Source organism: Mustelus asterias, chromosome 15 (assembly GCF_964213995.1).
Source record: "Mustelus asterias chromosome 15, sMusAst1.hap1.1, whole genome shotgun sequence".
In the NCBI taxonomy this organism is placed as follows: Eukaryota; Metazoa; Chordata; class Chondrichthyes; order Carcharhiniformes; family Triakidae; genus Mustelus; species Mustelus asterias.
Window position 1 is genome coordinate 73,069,250 of NC_135815.1, and position 20,331 is coordinate 73,089,580.

Sequence of the window (20,331 nt, forward strand, 5' to 3'; positions counted from 1 at the left end):
TATCTGTTCAGGCCATTTATTTGACCTAAACTCACTGCAAACTGATCAAGGCTACATTGTATATGACCGGAAAATCAGAGGAACATTTGTTCATCTTAATGTTTGCAGTAAGGTGCAAAACACGGGATGTTCAGGAGATGAAGTTGGTATGTATTAAAGGGATGTCTAAATTATATTGTTTCTATCGATTTCAGAATTCTCATCCTTTATCTTTAACTTCCCTCATGACCTTGTTCCTCTCCGTCTCTGTGAACTTCTCCAACCTCACAACCGCTGCCATTCTTATCTGAGCTAATGGGTGGGATTTTCTGGCTGCATGCATGCCCGAAGACCATAAACTCCTGCCCGAGGTTAGTGGACCTATAAATGGTCCGGTGAATTTTCTGCCCTGCCTGCGGTTGATGGGACAGGAATTTTCCAGCCAACATCTCTACATGGCTTGGTGCTATATTTTGTTTATAATGCCCCTGTGAAGTGCCTTGGGATGTTTCATGGCATTATATAAGTATAATTTATTGTTTGTATTTTAATATGCATTCTGTGCAGCTGTATAGCTGGAGTGAAATCTATTGTATGCTTCTCTGATGGATAAAGTATTTTTAATTCAAAACTCTTCCCTAAGAAATTTAAGGAAATTATTTCAAGTATATATTATTGACGATATCTAGTTCAAAGATCAGCCGTCTTAAGTAAGGTCATAAAATGATATAGCACAGGAGGAGGCCAATTGGCACATTGTACCTTTGCTGTTCTTTAGTAGAGCTATCCAATTAACATCCCTCGCTTGCAATTTCCCTTTAGCGCAGTGAATTTTAAACCTTCAAGTGTTTATACAATTCACCTTTGACAATCGCTGTTGAATTTGCTTTCAACAGTCTTTCAAACAGTGCATTCCAGGTCACCATGATTCGTGACATTTAAAATGTTTCCTTGTCACTTCTGGCTCTGTTGTCGATCATGAATTTTTAACTTGTAACCAACTTTTCTGTGATTGGAAACAGTTTCTCCTTTGTTTCCTCAACAAAACCATACGTGATTTTCTAGAAATGTGCCCTTAACCTTCTGCAGATTCTCTGGTGTCTCCACATAAGTCCTGCATTTTTGGCACCTTCCCCAAGGCTTTGACATCCTTCCAAAACTGTGCGGAGTTGGCCACAATAGTCCAGCTGGGGCCTACAGAGTTTTATTAAAAATTGGCATAACTTGCTTTTGTACTCCATGCTTTTATCAATAATGTCAGTATGCTTTTATGGTTTATCTCTCAATTTGTCTGTGAAAGCTCAAAAATAGGAAAACGAGTGGACTAATTAGATCTTTGAGCCTACTCAGACTTTCAATGAGATCGTGGCTGACCTGCTACCTAACTGTTTTAGGCCTATATTTCTTAATATCTTTTTATTAAGAAAATATCAATCTCAAATCTAAAATTGGCAATTGAGCTGGAACCCATTGGTGTTAATAGAAGGGAGTTCCAATTATCGTCTACCTTTTAATGTTCCCTTAATTTCACTCCTGAAATATCTGGCTCTGGACTGTACTCACTAGTCCAGGTCTCCAACCAGTAGAAATGGTTTCCATCTGTTCTTATCTGTTCCCTTCAATATCTTGAAATCATTGACCATATCCCTCAACTTTCTAATTTCCTGTCTCCTTTGTTTTAAATTAACCTGGGAATTCATGTATGATTCTGGTGAATATATGCTGCACTGCCTCTGAGGCCAATGCTTTTTAATATGGTGCACAGAGCTGCTCACAGCCCTCTAGCTGTGCTCTGGACTAAGGCTGAAGCTGACCTCTAGCTGTAAAGGCTGACAATCCATTAGCCCTTTTCATTATTTTCTGTGAATGGCATTTTAATGGACGTCCAAATGTCTTGGACCTGTATTGTTTCTAGCTTTGCTATTTATAAGTACCCTGTTTCTCCTTTTTAGGTCCAAAGTAGATGACATTACATTTGTCTACATTGAAATCCATTTTTGCCAGTTTTGTTCAAAATGTATCAAAATCCTTGTAATTGTGTGCTTCCGTTTACATTGCTTACAATGCTGCCTATCGTTGTGACATCAGCAAATGTTGATATGACTTTCTGTCCAGTTATCTAAGTCGTTAAGGAATACAGTGAAGAGGCCCCCATACTGACCTCTTCAGAACACCATTAATTATATCCTGACCGTTGGAGTACCTGTCCATTATAACTGTCTTCCACTCTCCCAATTTCTTAACCAGGTCACTAATTTGCTTTTAATTCCATGAGTTGCAACTTTAACAGCCTCTTAATTATATGACTGGGGATTTTGTTGTTCCTAGGTGTTTATTGTGTTGCAGATACCCATGTTCAGGTGATAAATATATAAATCAGAAGAGCAGCTGTCCAAATACCAGCATCCCAGCCATGAAGAATACTTCACACTATCTGAAAAACAACAATTCTCCGCTGCTCTGCTTTCTGCAGATTCCATATACCAACTGTCACTGTAATCCCACGGATTTCAACTTTGCTGAAAAATCTGTTGTTACTGATATTTGTATCAGAGAAGTTGGATCCGATTGTACATTTCCACCCCAAAACCCATCTAGTAGAGTACAACCATCATATATGTGTGTGATATTCTGTTGAAGGCCTTCTCCATAGAACTGATGCAGGTATCTACTTGCCTTGTGCGTGGGCAGTCACTTGATTGATGGTGATGTATGGTGCCCTGAATACTGCAAGCGTTATATCCTACACTTCAATACAGTGAACATTGCAGACTGAAGGCAGTTAACATATTTGGGAACTTTTTTAAAGATCTAATGTTTCATTTGGAAAGTAATAATGTTCATGTACCTTGCAGGCGTGTGTATTCAAGAAGGTCAGACTGCAATCAATGCAGGGCATTTCAACAAAGAAGTGACTTATGTAGATCAAGTGTTGAGGCTCACTTATGACGGGGGTGATGCCTGCTCCAGCAACAAGAACCTGCGTCACAGAAGCATCTTCAGCTTTGTCTGTGGCCCTACTGCAGGTGCAGGAACTGGACCTGTTCTGGTGGCTTCAGATGAGAAGACGTGCACTCATTATTTTTCTTGGCACACACAGCTGGCCTGTGAGCATGAGGTAGAGTTTTTTACAGCAATTTTATAACCAGTAACTTAGAAATTGCCACATTATTTCTACTTTAATTTTTTACAGTCACATTAAGTTTATTTTTTTGAACCTGTTCTCACACAGCATTTGAATTCTCTAATTGTTAACTTGGGTGAATTTTTCACTTTTGCCCCTTAAATAAAAAGTGAGCTTACATAAGTTGGAATGGTTTCCTGACCCTTAAATAAACTGACTGTTTTCTTTCCCATTACAAAGTAACTTGGCTGACATGTTCTTGCCCTTTCTGGTTGGCTAGGTGAGATGCTCAGTGAAGAATGGAAGCTCGATTATTGACCTAAGTCCTCTGATCCAGAAGAGTGGGTACTATTCTGCAGAGGATGAAGATATTACTGACGATGATCATGGTGACTCTCCTGATTTTTACATCAACATTTGCCAGCCACTGAATCCAATCCCAGAGGTTACCTGTCCCCCTGGTTCGACTGTTTGCATGGATCCTGTGAATGGGCCACCTGTGGTAAGTTGAAATGTGCAACTTATTGTTGCTTATGTACGTTCTAATGATGCTAAATCTGAATGTGGTATATTGGAATGTGATTATGATGCAACTCTACAGATATTATCACTTTATTTTGAAGGGGAGAGTTTGCATTGTGGTTTTAGTTACAGCTTCTGGCTAATTATCAGGAAAGTTCTCTTTTTGCTGTATTTTACATTCCAGTGACAAGCCCAAGCCGTTTTCAAATTGGAGGGAAGGGGGAGAGAAAGCTAGGAACACTAAGCTTTTCACATAGCAGATCCAGCCTTCGGTGACTGTGTGGAGTTTGCGCGTTCTCCCCGTCCTGTGTGGGTTTTCTCCGGTGCTCCGGTTTCCTCCCACACCAAAGATGTGCGGGTTCGGTTGATGGCCATGCTAAATTGACCCTTAGTGTCAGGGAGATTAGCAGGGTAAATGTGTGGGGTTAAGGGGAAAGGGTCTGGATGGGATTATTGTTGATGCAGGCTTGATGGGTCAAATAGACTCTTTCTGCACTGTAGGGATTCTATGATACTTTTCTGTGGAGAAGACAAATCTACAAAACTGTGCATATACCTCAGTACTCATTAGCAGTAGGCAACATTTGTCTCAGTAGTTGAACAAATCTTGAGGCCATGTTTTTGTGTGGCCTTTGCTATATTGAGATTTCTCAGTATTTATGTAAGGTATCCAAAAAGACTCCAAAATTGAACCATGTGGGACATCACAACCTGTTCACAGCCACCTGGAAAAACTGCCTTCAATTCCTACTCTTCCTTCGAGCTATGTTTAATCCAGTGCGTTGTTCTTCTGAGTTTCATACTGGTTAATTTTGTATAATTTGTCAAAGGTTTGAATATACTCACTATATTTCTCATTTTACATTATCAAAGGAATTCTGAGATTTAACAAACATGAGTGTCCTGTTCAAAATCTGTGCTGGCTACTTCTAAGCCAAAGTGCCAACCTTGACTCTGTAATGCCACCCATGTCTGAGGCCAAAGGTTGCATGTTCAAGCCACGCTCCAACTGATGGAATGCTGCACTGTGGAAGGTGCTGTCTTTTGAAGGAGATGTTCAACTGAGGTCCTGGCCTCCCCCCTCGGGTGGATGTAAAAAAAAATCCCATGGCACTGTTAGAAGAACAGGGGAGTTCTGCCTTTTGTCCAGGCCAGTACTCGCCCCTCAACCAACACCCAAAAATAGATTATCTGGTCATGGTCACATTCCTACTTTTGGGACTTAGTTATCTGTTAGTGGTTTGCAGTGCTTCCCAGATCACATTTCAATGGTATTTAATTGACTGTCAAGCACTTTGGGATATCCTGAGCCTGTGAAAAGTGCTAATCGTATTATATTTTTCCTAACTCTGCCAGAAATCGGTGCGGAGCTGTATAAATTATTCAAAGAGATTTAAATATCATTCGCGGGCCCAGGACTGAAGTCTCCAGGCCCGCTAGCATATCTCTCCTCCAAACTCGTTAGGAGTGTTTCACTCCAGCGGGATTTACAGCAGCTTCCCCACTAGCGGGAGAGCTGGCGGCCTGACCCCCTGGAGTGAAGGGAGGCCATGGGGGCCCCTCAGAAGGTCAAAGGTAAGGGGGATGCCCCCTTGGCCCCCTGGCACTTCCCAAGTGGCAATGTCTGGGGGGCACCTTGGCACTGCCCACTATGTATCGGGCAGGGCCTAATGGGGATGGAGCCTCTGGAGAGAGGGGGGGAGCAATCGGTGGAGGTAGGGGTCCCGCTGCACTTATCTTAACTCTCAAGTACTGCTCACTTCTCACCTGTGCTCGCTGACCAAAAGGCTCCAGGTCCAGCATTGCCTTGATTTTTAACATTCTTACCCTTATTTTCCAACCTCTCCATGACCTTTCCCTTCCTTGTCTATGCAATCTCATCCAGCCTTACAGACCTCAAATCAGTCAGCTACTCTGATTGCAGCCTCATAAGCATATCATATTTTCATCACTCTACCACTATCACTGTGCCTTTAGCTTCGGCCCTGAGCACGTTTGCATGCTCATGCTCATTCTGTCTCTATAATAAGTATGGATTTATAACTCCTTTTAAGATGCTCCTTGAGACCTAGTCCAGGGTGGTAGTGGTTGGCACTGCTGTCTCTCAGCACCAGGGACCGGAGTTCAATTCCAGCCTTGAGTGACTGTGTGTGAATGAGGTGCCTTGGGATGCTTTGTAAGTGCAACATAAGTGCAAGTTGTTGAGGGGTATACCTGTCTTGAAAGGGACTGTTTTTAGCTGCTTCCACGTGGATGTGGGGGGATAGTGAGTTTCTTCCTTTCAAAACAGGAAAATTAAATGACTATCTTCTTGGAAATATTTTTAAATCTTCTAAATGCATATTTCTCCATAATATCACCTGGATAGAGTGGACATGGAGAGGATGTTTCCACTAGTAGGCAAAACTGGAACCAGAGGGCACAACCTCAGGCTAAAGGGACGATCCTTTAAAACCGAGATGAGGAGGAATTTCTTCAGCCAGAGTGGTGAATCTGTGGAACTCTTTGCCGCAGAAGGCTGTGGAGGCCAGGTCATTGAGTGCCTTTAAGACAGAGATAGATAGGTTCTTGATTAATAAGGGGATCCGGGGTTATGGGGAAAAGGTAGGAGAATGGGGATGAGAAAGAAATCAGCCGTGATTGAGTGGCGGAGCAGACTGAGCCGAGTGGCCTAATTCTGCTCCTGTGTCTTATGGTCTTATCACTGTGCTTCACATTTATTTTTTTGATAGAAGCATTCAGATGAAAGCAATGCAACTAAAGTAAATAAAAGTTAATAGAATTAATGCTAAAATCTCAGTTTCAATAATTTGCTGCTTTTCTTTATTTTAGGCAATTGGTTATATCTCTGGACCTCCACGGATTAATTCAGCATCTGAGGAAGTCTACATTTCCTTTAATAGCAATACCACCTGTCAAACCAACCAGAGTTTGAATTATGACTCCCTCATTGTATTTCATTGTGTCAGGGGTGTAGACTTGGTAAGAAACTCTGTTTGGCTATTCTACAATTGAACTATAAAGTCTAGAGTTTATTAAAATAGAGCAGGTAACAGTAAAAGGCTTGTATTGTCTTATGTAGATAATGACTGAGATGGACCAGCTTCGTGTAAATATTGTACGCGATAGTCAGTGCATTTGCAAAGCTTAGCTTTTATATTGTTTTCTCCCTTTATATGGATTTGGAAAGGTAGTGTTAAATGTGATATGCTCAAATGGTGATCCATTCTGTGGCAATTTTTCTTTCCAGGGAAGACCAAAGATGATGAGAAAATCAGATTGCAGCTTTGTGTTTGAATGGGCAACTCCACTGGTCTGTCCAGATTCGGTGATTGCATCTGGCTGTTCACTAACTGATGAGCAGTTGCATCACACGTTCAGTCTGTCTCCTTTGACAGGAAGAAGATACCAGGTAATCACATTGATTATGGGAAAGTGAACAAGTTCCAGATTAGCTGGAACTTGGGTATAAGTGACACATTAACATTCGTAGACAACACAAAAATGGAGAGTCCCTTCAACTACAAAGAGAATGAAGACAATGGAGGATGTGGATAAATAGAGGGTAGATGCAGTTCTTCCCAGACTTTTTCCCCCCAGTGTGACCCTGTCTTAACACCCTCAGACTTCACGTGGCCCAAGAGCGAAAATTTGGAGGGTATGAAAATTGCTTGCGGAGGTGGGGAGCTGGCTGGTGGGTGGCCCCCGGCTGCTGAGTAAGGGTATGGCTGGGGTTCAGATGCTGGAGGTGTTGTGAATGAGGTTGAACGTAGTGAGAAGTGTTTAAACTGCAGGGTTTTTAAATTTTAAAAATCTTATCTTTTCACAGGCGCTTTTTGCAGCAACAGTCAGGCCTCAAACTGTCCATTAGATCACATCCACCATTAGAATAAAACGCAGTCATTTTAAAGGGACCTCACAGCTGTTATTATTGAGTCAGAGCTTCACAGCAGCTCAGCTCATCTCATCTCTCCACTGGTGATCTCGATCCACTATTTAGGAAGCCCTGTATTAGGAGATACAAAGTGCACAGAGACCTGAAATACCCAAAGAAGTGTTAGAAAAAAGAATAGTTTGGAAATAGGAGGGAATGTGGGAGATATGTGGCAGATGAACGTGGACTTGGAGTGCATGTACTTAATGGCCAGTACGTGGTCAGTGAATTGGTAAGTTACAGACATAAGTAAATATGGATAGTGACCTCGCTGAAATAAGAGGAGGAATGAGCAATTAATATTCCTGGCGAAGGTAACAGTGTGGGTTGGCAAGCAATATCAATCAATGGTCCAGCACTAAGAATCATATACTTGAGGATTCGAGATCAGAATTTTTGTTTATAACTGAGGAAGTATAGAAAAACTGGGCCTATGCTAAAGGTCACCAAATAATGGGAAGTAAATAGAGGAGTAAATTTGCAGGCACATTGCACCAGGGTGCAATGAGAATATTTAACTACCTGATGAAATTGGGGAGAAAATGGTGTGAAGTGCAGAAAGGAGGAGGAATTCCTGAAATGTGTGGAAGTTTTCTTAGTGTATTTCCAGTTAAACAAATGAAGCAACAGTGTTGGACCTAGTTCTGGAGAATGAAGTTGAGTGATTCGGTGAGAGATCACTTGGGCACAGTAATAGTAATGTCATTGGGTTTAAAGTATTCAGGAAAAAGGCAAGTAAAACTCAAACGTAGATATGTTCAGCTGGAGGTAGACCAATTTCAGTGACTTAGAAAGGGATATGCTCCTGTGGAAATGAAATTTCAGATTGACAGGTAAAGTTGTAACTTAGCTATAGGAAGCCTCCAGAAAGCTGATGAGAGTACAGACGAGAAGCAGCCTCTCGATATACTGGCCATTGCATGGCTGAAAATAGTCTTCCCAGCCAGGTCCTGATCTCCCAAAGTTGAAATGACAAATGTCCAAAGGGAGGGCAAAAAAATGCTTAAAAGACACTGAAGTTCTCCCCGAGAACATTGTCCTTAATGAATGGGAGGAACTTGCTGCCAATTTGAGTGGTGGCAATTTGTCCATCAGACTGTATGTCTGTGTAGCAGCAAAGAAAGAAAAGGAAGTAAATCCTGCAGTCCAGATCTCACTACCTCATAGAATGCCGTGCCCAAAGATCTGCGGGTCGAAAATCAACTGACTGTTACGAGAGGACCTATGGCAGAAGCAAACACCATGAGGAGGCACCATCCTCAAATCAAGGGGCAGCCAGCTGGCAACATTGCCAAAAGGCAGAAAGGAAGGACAGCCAAAGCTGAAACATCTCTGATGACTAAACAGATTAAAATGAAAGATGAGAAAGGAATCTTATGGTAAATAACTGGTTCATAATCCAGTGTAAATCCAAGCTGAATACAGAAATACAGGGAAGAATTGAAAAAGGAAATAAGGGGGTAGGGGCACAGATTGAGAATAGATTAGCAGGTTAACACAAAAGGAAGGGTTCATAGATGGTAAAAACGTAATCAAAGTGAAGTTTGGGCTGTTAAACCAAAAGGATCTTGTGGGTGCTGACTACATTGCTTCGGTACTAAAAGTGCTTTGTATCTTGTTCATTCTTTACACAATTGTTAAGTTTCTTCTGAATTCCCCACTGGATTTATTGGTGACTATTTTACCTTTAATTCCTTCATTTTTGTCTTCCCTACAGTAGGAATGCTTTCTTTATGCCTACCTTGAGCATTATTTTAAAAGCTGCTTTTAGCGTGTTATGATAGTGCTCTGAAATAATTGACAATGTTTTTGATCCCTCAGGTTCAGTCTGGAAAGAGGACATATTACCTTAATATATGTACAGCAGTAACTGATGTACCCGACAACAAGTGTAAAGACAGTGCTGTCTGTTTGGTCTCAGGAGATGAAGCAGCTTCATTTGGTAATCCAAAAGCAATGACTCTGGAATACAAACATCAGGATCAGGCCTTAATTTTGCACTACAGCAGTAGTGATCTTTGCCCAAAAGGTAATGGGTGAAGTTAATTTGACTTGTTTACTAAGTGTCTTTTGTACTGTGAATCATAATCCTTTAACTGTATTTTTGTACACAATCGATTACCTTGCGCTTGGAAGCAGCAAGTTGTGCAGTTTATTTTGCCTGAACTTCGACTCAGTAAAGATGTTACCCATGGGGTGCACCAGTGTACATAAGAACATAAGAACATAAGAAATAGGAGCAGGAGTAGGCCATCTAGCCCCTCGAGCCTGCCCCGCCATTCAATAAGATCATGGCTGATCTGACGTGGATCAGTACCACTTACCCGCCTGATCCCCATAACCCTTAATTCCCTTACCGATCAGGAATCCATCCATCCGCGCTTTAAACATATTCAGCGAGGTAGCCTCCACCACCTCAGTGGGCAGAGAATTCCAGAGATTCACCACCCTCTGGGAGAAGAAGTTCCTCCTCAACTCTGTCTTAAACCGACCCCCCTTTATTTTGAGGCTGTGTCCTCTAGTTTTAACTTCCTTACTAAGTGGAAAGAATCTCTCCGCCTCCACCCTATCCAGCCCCCGCATTATCTTATAAGTCTCCATAAGATCCCCCCTCATCCTTCTAAACTCCAACGAGTACAAACCCAATCTCCTCAGCCTCTCCTCATAATCCAAACCCCTCATCTCCGGTATCAACCTGGTGAACCTTCTCTGCACTCCCTCCAATGCCAATATATCCTTCCTCATATAAGGGGACCAATACTGCACACAGTATTCCAGCTGCGGCCTCACCAATGCCCTGTACAGGTGCATCAAGACATCCCTGCTTTTATATTCTATCCCCCTCGCAATATAGGCCAACATCCCATTTGCCTTCTTGATCACCTGTTGTACCTGCAGACTGGGCTTTTGCGTCTCATGCACAAGGACCCCCAGGTCCCTTTGCACGGTAGCATGTTTTAATTTGTTTCCATTGAGATAGTAATCCCATTTGTTATTATTTCCTCCAAAGTGTATAACCTCGCATTTATCAACGTTATGTTGATAACATGGATGTCTCGGGGGCAGGGAATTCATATGGTGTTCGTGGAAGTGGAAATGAATAGGGTTGGGAAGCATTTTCCGATCAGGGCCAGTGTGATCTCCTGGACTCGTTTCGATCGCCTCGGGGTCGGAGAGGAATTTCCCAGATTTTTTTTTCCCCATATTGGCCCTGGGGTTTTCACTCTGGGTTTTCGCCTCTCCCTGGAGATCACATGGTCTGGAATGGGGGGGTAGGAGTGAGTTAATAGGTTGTGATGAACAAAGCATCATAGCTGTGAGGGACAGCTCGGGGATAGGATATTAGTATGTAGATAGGCTGGAAAATTGGGCGGGGATCCTGGATTCAGGATTCAATCCTGGACTGGGGAGCGGCGCGGGCTTGGAGGGCCGAAGGGCCTGTTCCTGTGCTGTATTGTTCTTTGTTCTTTGTTATACTCCATTTGCCATATCCTCGCCCACTCACTCAGCCTGTCCAAATCTCTCTGCAGATCTTCTCCGTCCTCCACACGATTCACTTTTCCACTTATCTTTGTGTCGTCTGCAAACTTCGTTACCCTACACTCCGTCCCCTCCTCCAGATCATCTATATAAATGGTAAATAGTTGCGGCCCGAGTACCGATCCCTGCGGCACGCCACTAGTTACCTTCCTCCAACCGGAAAAACACCCATTTATTCCGACTCTTTGCTTCCTGTCGGATAGCCAGTCCCCAATCCACTTTAACACACTAGCCCCAACTCCGTGTGCCCTAATCTTCTTCAGCAGCCTTTTATGGGGCACCTTATCAAACGCCTTTTGGAAATCCAAAAACACCGCATCCACCGGTTCTCCTCCATCAACCGCCCTAGCCACATCTTCATAAAAATCCAACATGTTCGTCAAGCACGACTTTCCCCTCATGAATCCATGCTGCGTCTGATTGATCGAACCATTTCTATCCAGATGCCCTGCTATCTCCTCTTTAATAATGGATTCCAGCATTTTCCCTACTACAGACGTTAAGCTGACCGGCCTATAGTTACCTGCCTTTTGTCTCCTTCCTTTTTTAAACAGCGGCGTAACATTAGCCGTTTTCCAATCAACCGGCACTACCCCAGAATGCAACGAGTTTTGATAAATAATCACCAACGCATCCACTATTACCTCTGACATTTCTTTCAATACCCTGGGATGCATTCCATCCGGACCCGGGGACTTGTCCACCTTCAGTCCCATTAGTCTACCCAGCACTGCCTCTCTGGTAACATTAATTGTATTAAGTATTTCTCCTGCTGCCAACCCTCTATCGTTAATATTTGGCAAACTATTTGTGTCCTCCACCGTGAAGACCGACACAAAAAACTTATTTAAAGACTCAGCCATATCCTCATTTCCCACTATTAACTCCCCCCTCTCGTCCTCCAAGGGTCCAACATTCACTCTAGCCACTCTATTCCTTTTTATATATTTATAAAAACTTTTACTATCATTTTTTATATTAATTGCTAGCCTAGCTTCATAGTCTATCCTTCCTTTCTTTATCGCTTTCTTAGTCTCTCTTTGTTGTTTCTTAAATTTTTCCCAATCACTTGTTTCTCCACTATTTTTGGCCACTCTGTACGCAGCTGTTTTTATTTTAATACTCTCCTTTATTTCCTTTGTTATCCACGGCTGGTTCTCCCTTTTCTTACAATCCTTGTTTTTTGCTGGAATATATTTTTGCTGAGAACTGAAAAGGATCTCCTTAAAAATCCTCCACTGTTCCTCAGCTATCCTACCTGCCAGCCTGCTCTCCCAGTCTACCTTAGCCAATTCATCCCTCATCCTATCATATTTCCCTCTGTTCAAACAGAGGACACTGGTTTGGGACCAAACTTTCTCCTCTTCCATCTGAATCAGAAATTCAACCATATTGTGGTCACTAGACCCAAGAGGGTCCTTCACAATAAGATCCTTAATTCTACCTACCTCGTTACACAATACCAGATCCAAAATAGCTCGTTCCCTCGTCGGTTCCGTAACATGCTGTTCAAGGAAACTATCCTGACAGCATTCTAAGAACTCTTCCTCCATTCCACCCTTACCGACTTGAGTCTGCCAGTCAATGTGCATGTTGAAGTCCCCCATGATTATTGCCGTTCCGTTTTTACACGCATCCCTTATCTGCTTGTTTATAGCCCTCCCTACCTCAACATTATTTGGGGGCCTACATACTACACCTACTAGTGTCTTTCTCCCTCTACTATTCCTCATCTCGACCCATAATGATTCCACGTTTTGTTCCTCAGAGCCTATGTCATCCCTCAGTACTACCCTGATATTATCAGGTTTCTCGGGTTGTTCTGAATTAGTTGATCTTAGCAGGGCAGTCTGTAGGAAGCTGCAACTTGCCGTAGTACCCAGGGCTGGAGTAAGGAAATAGATTTGGGATGTTTCCCAGTTCCTATAGCATTGTCCTGCTGGAAATGCAAGTGCGAATCTTGGATGGGGCCACAGTCAGACTGGATTATTGTGCTCTCTATAGTTTCCTGGATGGGCATGGTCTGTGCCTCCACTCATGAATGAGAATGCCACCCAGGTGGGTACAGGAAGCCCAGAAAATCAAAGGAAAGGAAGAGTAGATCTGTAGGAAGATGAAGGGTAACAGTGACAGGAGTTTGTGGGTTTACTTTTATTTGTTTAAACAGCAAATCAAGAGTTCACAATACATCAGTCAGCTTAGACTTTAGCTCTTACATTTGGGGTGACCTGTGTGCTTTTTCCTCTGCCTTTAACAGTGACTGAAAAAAGAAAGCTTTGCAGATTTCCTTTTAAGTTTTTCAAGAAATCTTACAGTGATTGTACGACTGATGGGAGATCAGATGGAATTCTGTGGTGTGCAACAACTGATGACTATGACAGGGATGAGGCATGGGGCTTCTGTAGTAACGGTATGTGACAAAAACCAATGCTTTTGTATGTGAGCTAATGGGTTAATTGTTATTTAATAAACTGCTTAAATTCAATGGTTTCAGCAACGGCAACTCGGAGATCAACAATCATCTTCAGATGTGATGAAACAGTTGAAGGTGGAAGCCCTGAGGTACTGAGCGAGACCCTTGATTGCTCAACAACATTTGAATGGAAGACAAACGCAGTTTGTCCACCCAAACAGATGGAATGCAAGATGATTCATAGTCATAAGACCTATGATTTGAGGATGCTTTCTTCTCTTACTGGATCATGGAAGTTCATGTCTGATGGTTATACGTAAGTTATAGTTTTCCTACCATTTATAGAGAGTGTTTCTACTTTTGTATAGTGTTTGCACTGTATTTCCATTGTTGCAATCTACTCAAATTCAATATTTTAATATGTACTGAACTTTGGACTCTACCTGATAACTGAACCTTGCAGACTAGGAAGGTACTAGGTTTGATTTCTTGTTTTTACTGTTAATTAATCTCAGGAAGGGTCAAAAGGTGGAGTTGCATTGATGATCTGTGGTTTTTGAAAGAGAAAAATGATGGTTGTTTCTCCTAATGGCTATCCCCAGCTTATGCTGGGCTTGTGTATCTGCAGATCCTTGTTGAGGTCGAACTTAGCTGTGATTATGCCTTGGTCAGATATTGTACTGATAATGTATATTTCCATCTTGAACACGTGAATAATAACTACCTGAGCATGAGACTGAATGATGCTCTACTTGTGATATAGTACCTCAGTAAGAAATCAGCTCTCAACCCTGAGGGAAAACTAATTTAGAAAGTCAAGTTTTTCAAAACAAAGTTCATTTGACTGATATTTATTCTAGCAATACAAAAGTGCTAAATCATAAAATATCTAAATGATTTCTAGACTCGCGAAAAATTGCTATTGCTACAATTGTTGAACTTCCATGTATAAAACCTTCCTGCCCCTCTTAAAAGTCACTGACTGTACATGCTCATTTTTACATAGAACAAGCACTGGGAATATCATAAGCCTCTGGAATGTTGAATTCATACATTTATTACAATAAATTCCAACCTGCTTTTTCTTCCTCCCTCCCCAATCCACCCTCAATGTGCTTGTCCAATTCAACTATCTATTGGAAAACTAATTGGAACCAAGTGACTAGAATACACCACTAAGGCATTTCTATATTCAATATTACTAGTGAATCTACTTTTAACACGCATGCTATTTTTTTTTAAGAATTATACGCAAGTAGGAGATGAAGGAGACTATGAAAGATGGTGGAGCAATTTGTGATGGGATCTTGCTGTTCTTTTCCAACATGGTCTAGGTTAGCAGTGTCCAAACTACAGTCCACAAGCTAAATAACCTAAATGATCTGGTTATGTTTTCCACTTTGAAGTGTTTGTGACTTTAAGCTGTTTTAAATATTGAGCCTAGAAATTTGGTTGGGGCAGCTTTTACTGTTGTTTGCTTATTGATGAATAAATTTTATATCAAAACATAAAATGTTGTTCATAGGAGCTTGAAATATATGGATGTCACCAGCAGCATTGTATCCATAGTTTGTATTTGTGTAACCCCCTGCTGACCACTATATGGGGCTACTATTTAAATATTCAATCAACAGGATCCCGAATTCCTAGCGGTTGATGTTGATTTGGCTAATTCTCTGTTTACCCATAAATGTCAGTACTGTAATCGTGAGCTCTGATCTATAACTGTTGGGGCCCATCCGTTGGTGCACACATGGGGAAACTGATCCTCAGTAACACATTTGTAGATACTGTTCCAGTTGGATTGTATAGTCCCCACCAGTTACTCACGACACACACACAGTCCAGAAGAGACACACGTGTGGAAGATGATGCCGCAGGAGGCAGAGGTGCCGCGAGCTATCCGTGCAGCAACGTAGGTCGAGTGCGCTGAATGCTGTCCTCCTTGGCAGTAATGAAAAGAACAGGCAGGGGAACGCCTGGCTGCCTCTCACTCCAAACCGAATTTTCACTGCCTGGAAAAAGCTCGCTCTCTGTACACTCCCTCTTCAGCTCTGCAGCTGCTTCACTTCCTGGCGCCTTTTTTTCCTCCCGCCCCCAGAGCAATCCCATTGGCCCAGCCCACATCACTCAACCAACAGCATCCTGTTCACAGCACCCGCCTGGCAAACAGGACACTGAAATCCACAAGGGACAAAGAACACTGGTAACTGTCTTCCCCACAAATTTTTCTCAGTCCCTTACATTTGCATCTAGGGGAAAGGGAAAAGTTGGACTCTTGATGTGACTGACTTCAAGAAGATAAATCTAAATTTGTTGTTTACCTGCTGGTAGAGTTGTAAATTTACTTATAAAAGAAGCAAATATTGAAAGAGTGTCTGTTGCGTAATGGTCTTATACACAGGTCAATGTGTTTTGGTCCCATGGACTTTTGGAAGATGGGGTGAGCATGCTGGATAGGAATGCACTGGGCTTCCCCTTCCTTGCCTACAAACACCATTTGTGTATAGGACAGAGAGGACATTATTGTCTCCTCTGGATTTTGGACTTAAAAAAAAGTCTTTAAAAATCTTGTAGCTAAATTCTAAATAACATTGATTGCTATCCTGAGTATAGCAAACAATAAGACCAATTCAATTAAAATACTTGATTTTTAATTGGCTGTGCCATTGCTATTTGTGTCTTAAGTGTTTATGAACCTGGCCTGAAAGTTGATTCTGCTATAGGTTTTACCTGCTTTGAAAAATCATTGAATTGTTGCAACACAGAAGGAGACCATTTGCCAGTCAAGTCCATGCCAGCTTTCCCAAGAGTAATCCAGCCACCCACCTTTTGTCCATATCCCTGCAAGTATTTGCCTCATTCCCCTTTTGGAAGTCATAATTGAATGTGGCTCCACTGGCCTTTCAGACAGTGCATTCCAGAACTTAACCACACATTGGATGACCATAGTTGTTTCGTGGCGCCTTTTGGTTCTTTTGTCAACCTGGTTCTCGATCCTTCTGCCAATTGTATCAGTTTCCCTCTTCTGTCAAAATCTGGAGTCCATTATTAAGCAAATGGTAACAATTCACTTGGGAAATCATGTGATTAAGCAGTTTATTGAAAGGAGATTTTTTAAAACATGACTAGCAGCTGACTAAAGGAGGACCAGTGAGTAGTGTATTTGGTCTTTCAAAAACATTCAGGAATGTACCACAAGTTTGCACAAGTTAAGGACTCATGGGATAGGGATAATATGTTAGCATGCATAGAGGTTTGGTTAAAGGACAAAAAGCAGAATAGAAATAAATGGGTCATTTTCAGGTTGACAGGCTTATGCAAGTTTGGGGGAAGAATGAATGTATCGTTTGAAATGTATCCAAATTTGCTGACAATATTGAGCTAGGTGGGAAAGTAAGATTTGAGACAACTAAGTCTGCAAAGGGATGTGGTTAGATTAAGTGAGTGGGCAATGAGATGAACATGGAAGATAAGAGTATAGGGTGCAGTAATTCTTCGGGAGGAAGAATAGAAACTCAATATTTTAACTTGAGAGACCATTAAATGGTGTTCAGAAGGATTCTGGTGTCCTTGTATTAGAAACATTGCTAATATGCAAGTACAGCAAGTAATTAAGAAGGCAAATGGTATATTGATCTTTATTGCAGGGAGGTTGAAGCACAAGAGTAAAGAAGTCTTGGTGTGATTGTCTTGGGCTTTTGTGAGAACACATTTCGAGTACAGTGTATGTATATTTTTGATCTCTGCTCAAGGAAAGATATTGCTGCCTTGGAGGCCATGCAGCAAATTTTCACTAGATTGGTTCCTGGGAGGAGAGGGTTGTCCTCGGTGGAAAGATTGTATAGACCTATACTCCCTGGAGTTTAGAAGAATACAGAGGATTGTGTTCAATCAAAAAATTGAGGGGGTTTTTCTTCTTTCAAGAGATGTGGGCTTTGCTGGCCAGACCAGTATTCATTGCCCCATCACTAATTGCCCTCAAGGTGGTGGTGAACTGCCTTGAATTGCTGCAGGCCATGTGGTGTAGGCACACCCACAATGCTGTTAGGAAGGGAGTACCAGGACTTTGACCTAGTGATAGTGAAGGAACGGTGATATATTTCCAAGTCAGGATGGTAAATGGCTTGGACAGGAACTTCCTGGTGGTGTTCCCGTGTCCCTGCTGCCCTTGTCTTTCTAGATGGTAGTGAGTAGATGCTGAGAGGCTATATTCCTGGTTAGAGAGTCTAGAACTCGGGGTGGGGGAGGGTCTAGAACTCGGGGTGGGGGGGGGGGGGGTCTAGAACTCGGGGTGGGGGGGGGGGTCTAGAACTCGGGGTGGGGGGGGTCTAGAACTCGGGGTGGGGGAGGGTCTAGAACTCGGGGTGGGGGAGGGTCTAGAACTCGGGGTGGGGGAGGGTCTAGAACTCGGGGTGGGGGAGGGTCTAGAACTCGGGGTGGGGGAGGGTCTAGAACTCGGGGTGGGGGAGGGTCTAGAACTCGGGGTGGGGGAGGGCTATATTCTCAACTCGGGGTGGGGGAAGAGTGGATGTATTCCCAGGATAAGGGGTCTGCCATTTCAGACTCAAGAAATTCTGTCAGCATTCCGCAGAGACCGTTCCCTCTGGGATAACCTAGTCCACTCCTCTATACCTAACATCTCTCCCGTCACTCATGGCACCTTCCCATGCAATCGCAGAAGGTGTAACATCTCTTTACCTCTTCTGTGCTTCCCATCCAAGGTCCAAAACACTCATTCCAGGTTGAGCAGCGTTTCGCTTACACCTCTTTCAATTTGGTGAATTGCATTCGCTGCTCCCAATGTGGTCTCTATATCAGAGAGACCAAGCGTAGACTGGGTGATCGCTTTGCTGAGCATCTTCGGTCTGTGCACAATCAGAACCCTGCCCTTCCAGTTGCTTGCCATTTTAATACACGATCCTGCTCCCATCCCCACATGTCTGTCCTTGGCCTGCTGCAATGTCCCAGTGAAACTCAACACGAATTGAAGGAACAGCATCTCATCTTCCGGCTAGGCACTTTCAGCCTTCCAGTCTCAACACCGAATTCACCAACTTCAGATGATTAGCTCTACCCCACCTTGACCCCTTTGCTTTCATTTTATTTAATTTTTACTGTTGTCTACTTTTATTGTCTGTCTTTATTTTTCTGCCCCGCCCCACTCTTCCCCTACTTTATTCTGTTCCCCCCCCTTTTCTCCCCCTGGGCTTCCCCTTTTCCCCTTTTACCCCTCTCCCATTCATTCTCTCTTTCCAACCCCCCCGCCCCCCCCCCCCCCCCCCAAAAACAACAACATTTGTACCCTCTGATTTCAGCTTCTCTACCGTTTGGCCATTCACACCAGTCTTTTCACCTGGTTTCTGTGGCTGTGACTCATCATTCATTCCCTCACTCTGCAGTATAAATATCTCCCACTTTCTATGCCTTTTTAGCTTTGACAAAGAGTCATCTGGACTCGCAACATTGGCTCTTTTCTCACAGATGCTGCCAGACCTGCTGAGATTTTCCAGCATTTTCTCTTTTGGTCGAAAGAAATTCCTTTATTTGAAGCATTGTGAATCTTTGGAATTCTCTACCCAGAGGTTTTGTGAAACGGAAATCATGTTTGATAAAATTATTAGGTCCTTTTTGTATATCTCGAGCAGACAGGATAAAGGGGGTCCAGAAGAGACATTCAATTAGGTGGTGCACAAAAGATTATGTTGGGGTTAATATTAACGTGAATAATGGTTTGGATAATTAACGGGAAGCAGAGTCAGGGTCATTTTCAGGTTGGCAAACTAATCGGCACAGTGCCACAGGTTTCAGTGCTGAGACCTCGATTATTTAAATCTATATCAACTTGGATAAAGGCAAATCTGCAGCAACAAAGGTAGGTAATTAAGTTGCGAGGAGGGTGGTGGGTTAAGTGAGTGGGCAAAAATTTGGAAGATGGAATGGGAATATGTGAGATTATCCACTTTGTAGCCTTGTTCCATTTAAATATTCTGCTTTTTAAATTCTGCTTGCCAAAGTGCCCTAGTACGGAGGGATCTGGGTATCCTTGTACATGAATCTCAAAAGGCTAGCATGCAAGTACAGCAAATAATTAGGAAGGCAAATGGAATATTGGCCTTTATTGTAAAGGGGAAGAAATATGGAAGTCCTGCTACAACAGTACAGGCATTGCTGCAACTACACCTAGTGCAGTTTTGGTCTCATCAATGTACTTGCCTTGGTTCAGAAAATATTCGTGATGCTGATTCCTGGAAGGGTTGAGCCGATACCGATTGGCGTTTGGAATAATGAGAGATGATATAAAAGCATGCAAGGTTCTGAGGGAGCTTGACAGGATAGATGCTGTGTTACAGATTTTTGATCTACAAGGAATATATGGGCCAGCAGGAAGTTGAGGCCAAAATCCAATCAACCATGATATGATTGAATGACAGAACAGGCTCGAAGGACTGAATGGCCTACTCCTTCTATTTATGATTTTTGACTGGATGTTCAATTGATTATATTAAAGGTCAAAATCAATAAATTTGGGGATTCTAACATAATCGAAGGATATGAGGAATAAGTGGAATTGAGGTTGAGGATTGTCTTGATCTTATAAAATGGTGGAACAAAATTGTTCGGAAAGAAGTGTGAATAGACTGTTGGTACTTAAGTTAAGGTACTTGGACCAGATGAAATGCATCCAAGGATATTGATGGAAATGAGAATGGGAATTGCAGAGGTGCTGGCCATAATCTTTCCAGTCTTAGACCGTGGGCTGGTACCAGAGGATTGGAGAACTGCAAATGTTATACCCTTGTTCAAGCCCCAGCAATT

At 42.5% G+C, this 20,331-nt stretch overlaps 1 protein-coding gene across 1 annotated transcript in view; it reads left to right on the forward strand.

The window, feature by feature from the left end:
- The window catches only part of igf2r (insulin-like growth factor 2 receptor), a 175,573-nt gene that overhangs the window by 130,788 nt on the left and 24,454 nt on the right, over nucleotides 1-20,331 (forward strand). The window contains exons 33-40 of the mRNA XM_078230119.1: nucleotides 12-146; nucleotides 2,835-3,097; nucleotides 3,384-3,605; nucleotides 6,458-6,607; nucleotides 6,876-7,037; nucleotides 9,381-9,588; nucleotides 13,357-13,509; nucleotides 13,594-13,828. Of these exons, the coding sequence (XP_078086245.1) occupies nucleotides 12-146; nucleotides 2,835-3,097; nucleotides 3,384-3,605; nucleotides 6,458-6,607; nucleotides 6,876-7,037; nucleotides 9,381-9,588; nucleotides 13,357-13,509; nucleotides 13,594-13,828 (1,528 nt within the window). The remainder of the gene's footprint in view (nucleotides 1-11; nucleotides 147-2,834; nucleotides 3,098-3,383; nucleotides 3,606-6,457; nucleotides 6,608-6,875; nucleotides 7,038-9,380; nucleotides 9,589-13,356; nucleotides 13,510-13,593; nucleotides 13,829-20,331) is intronic.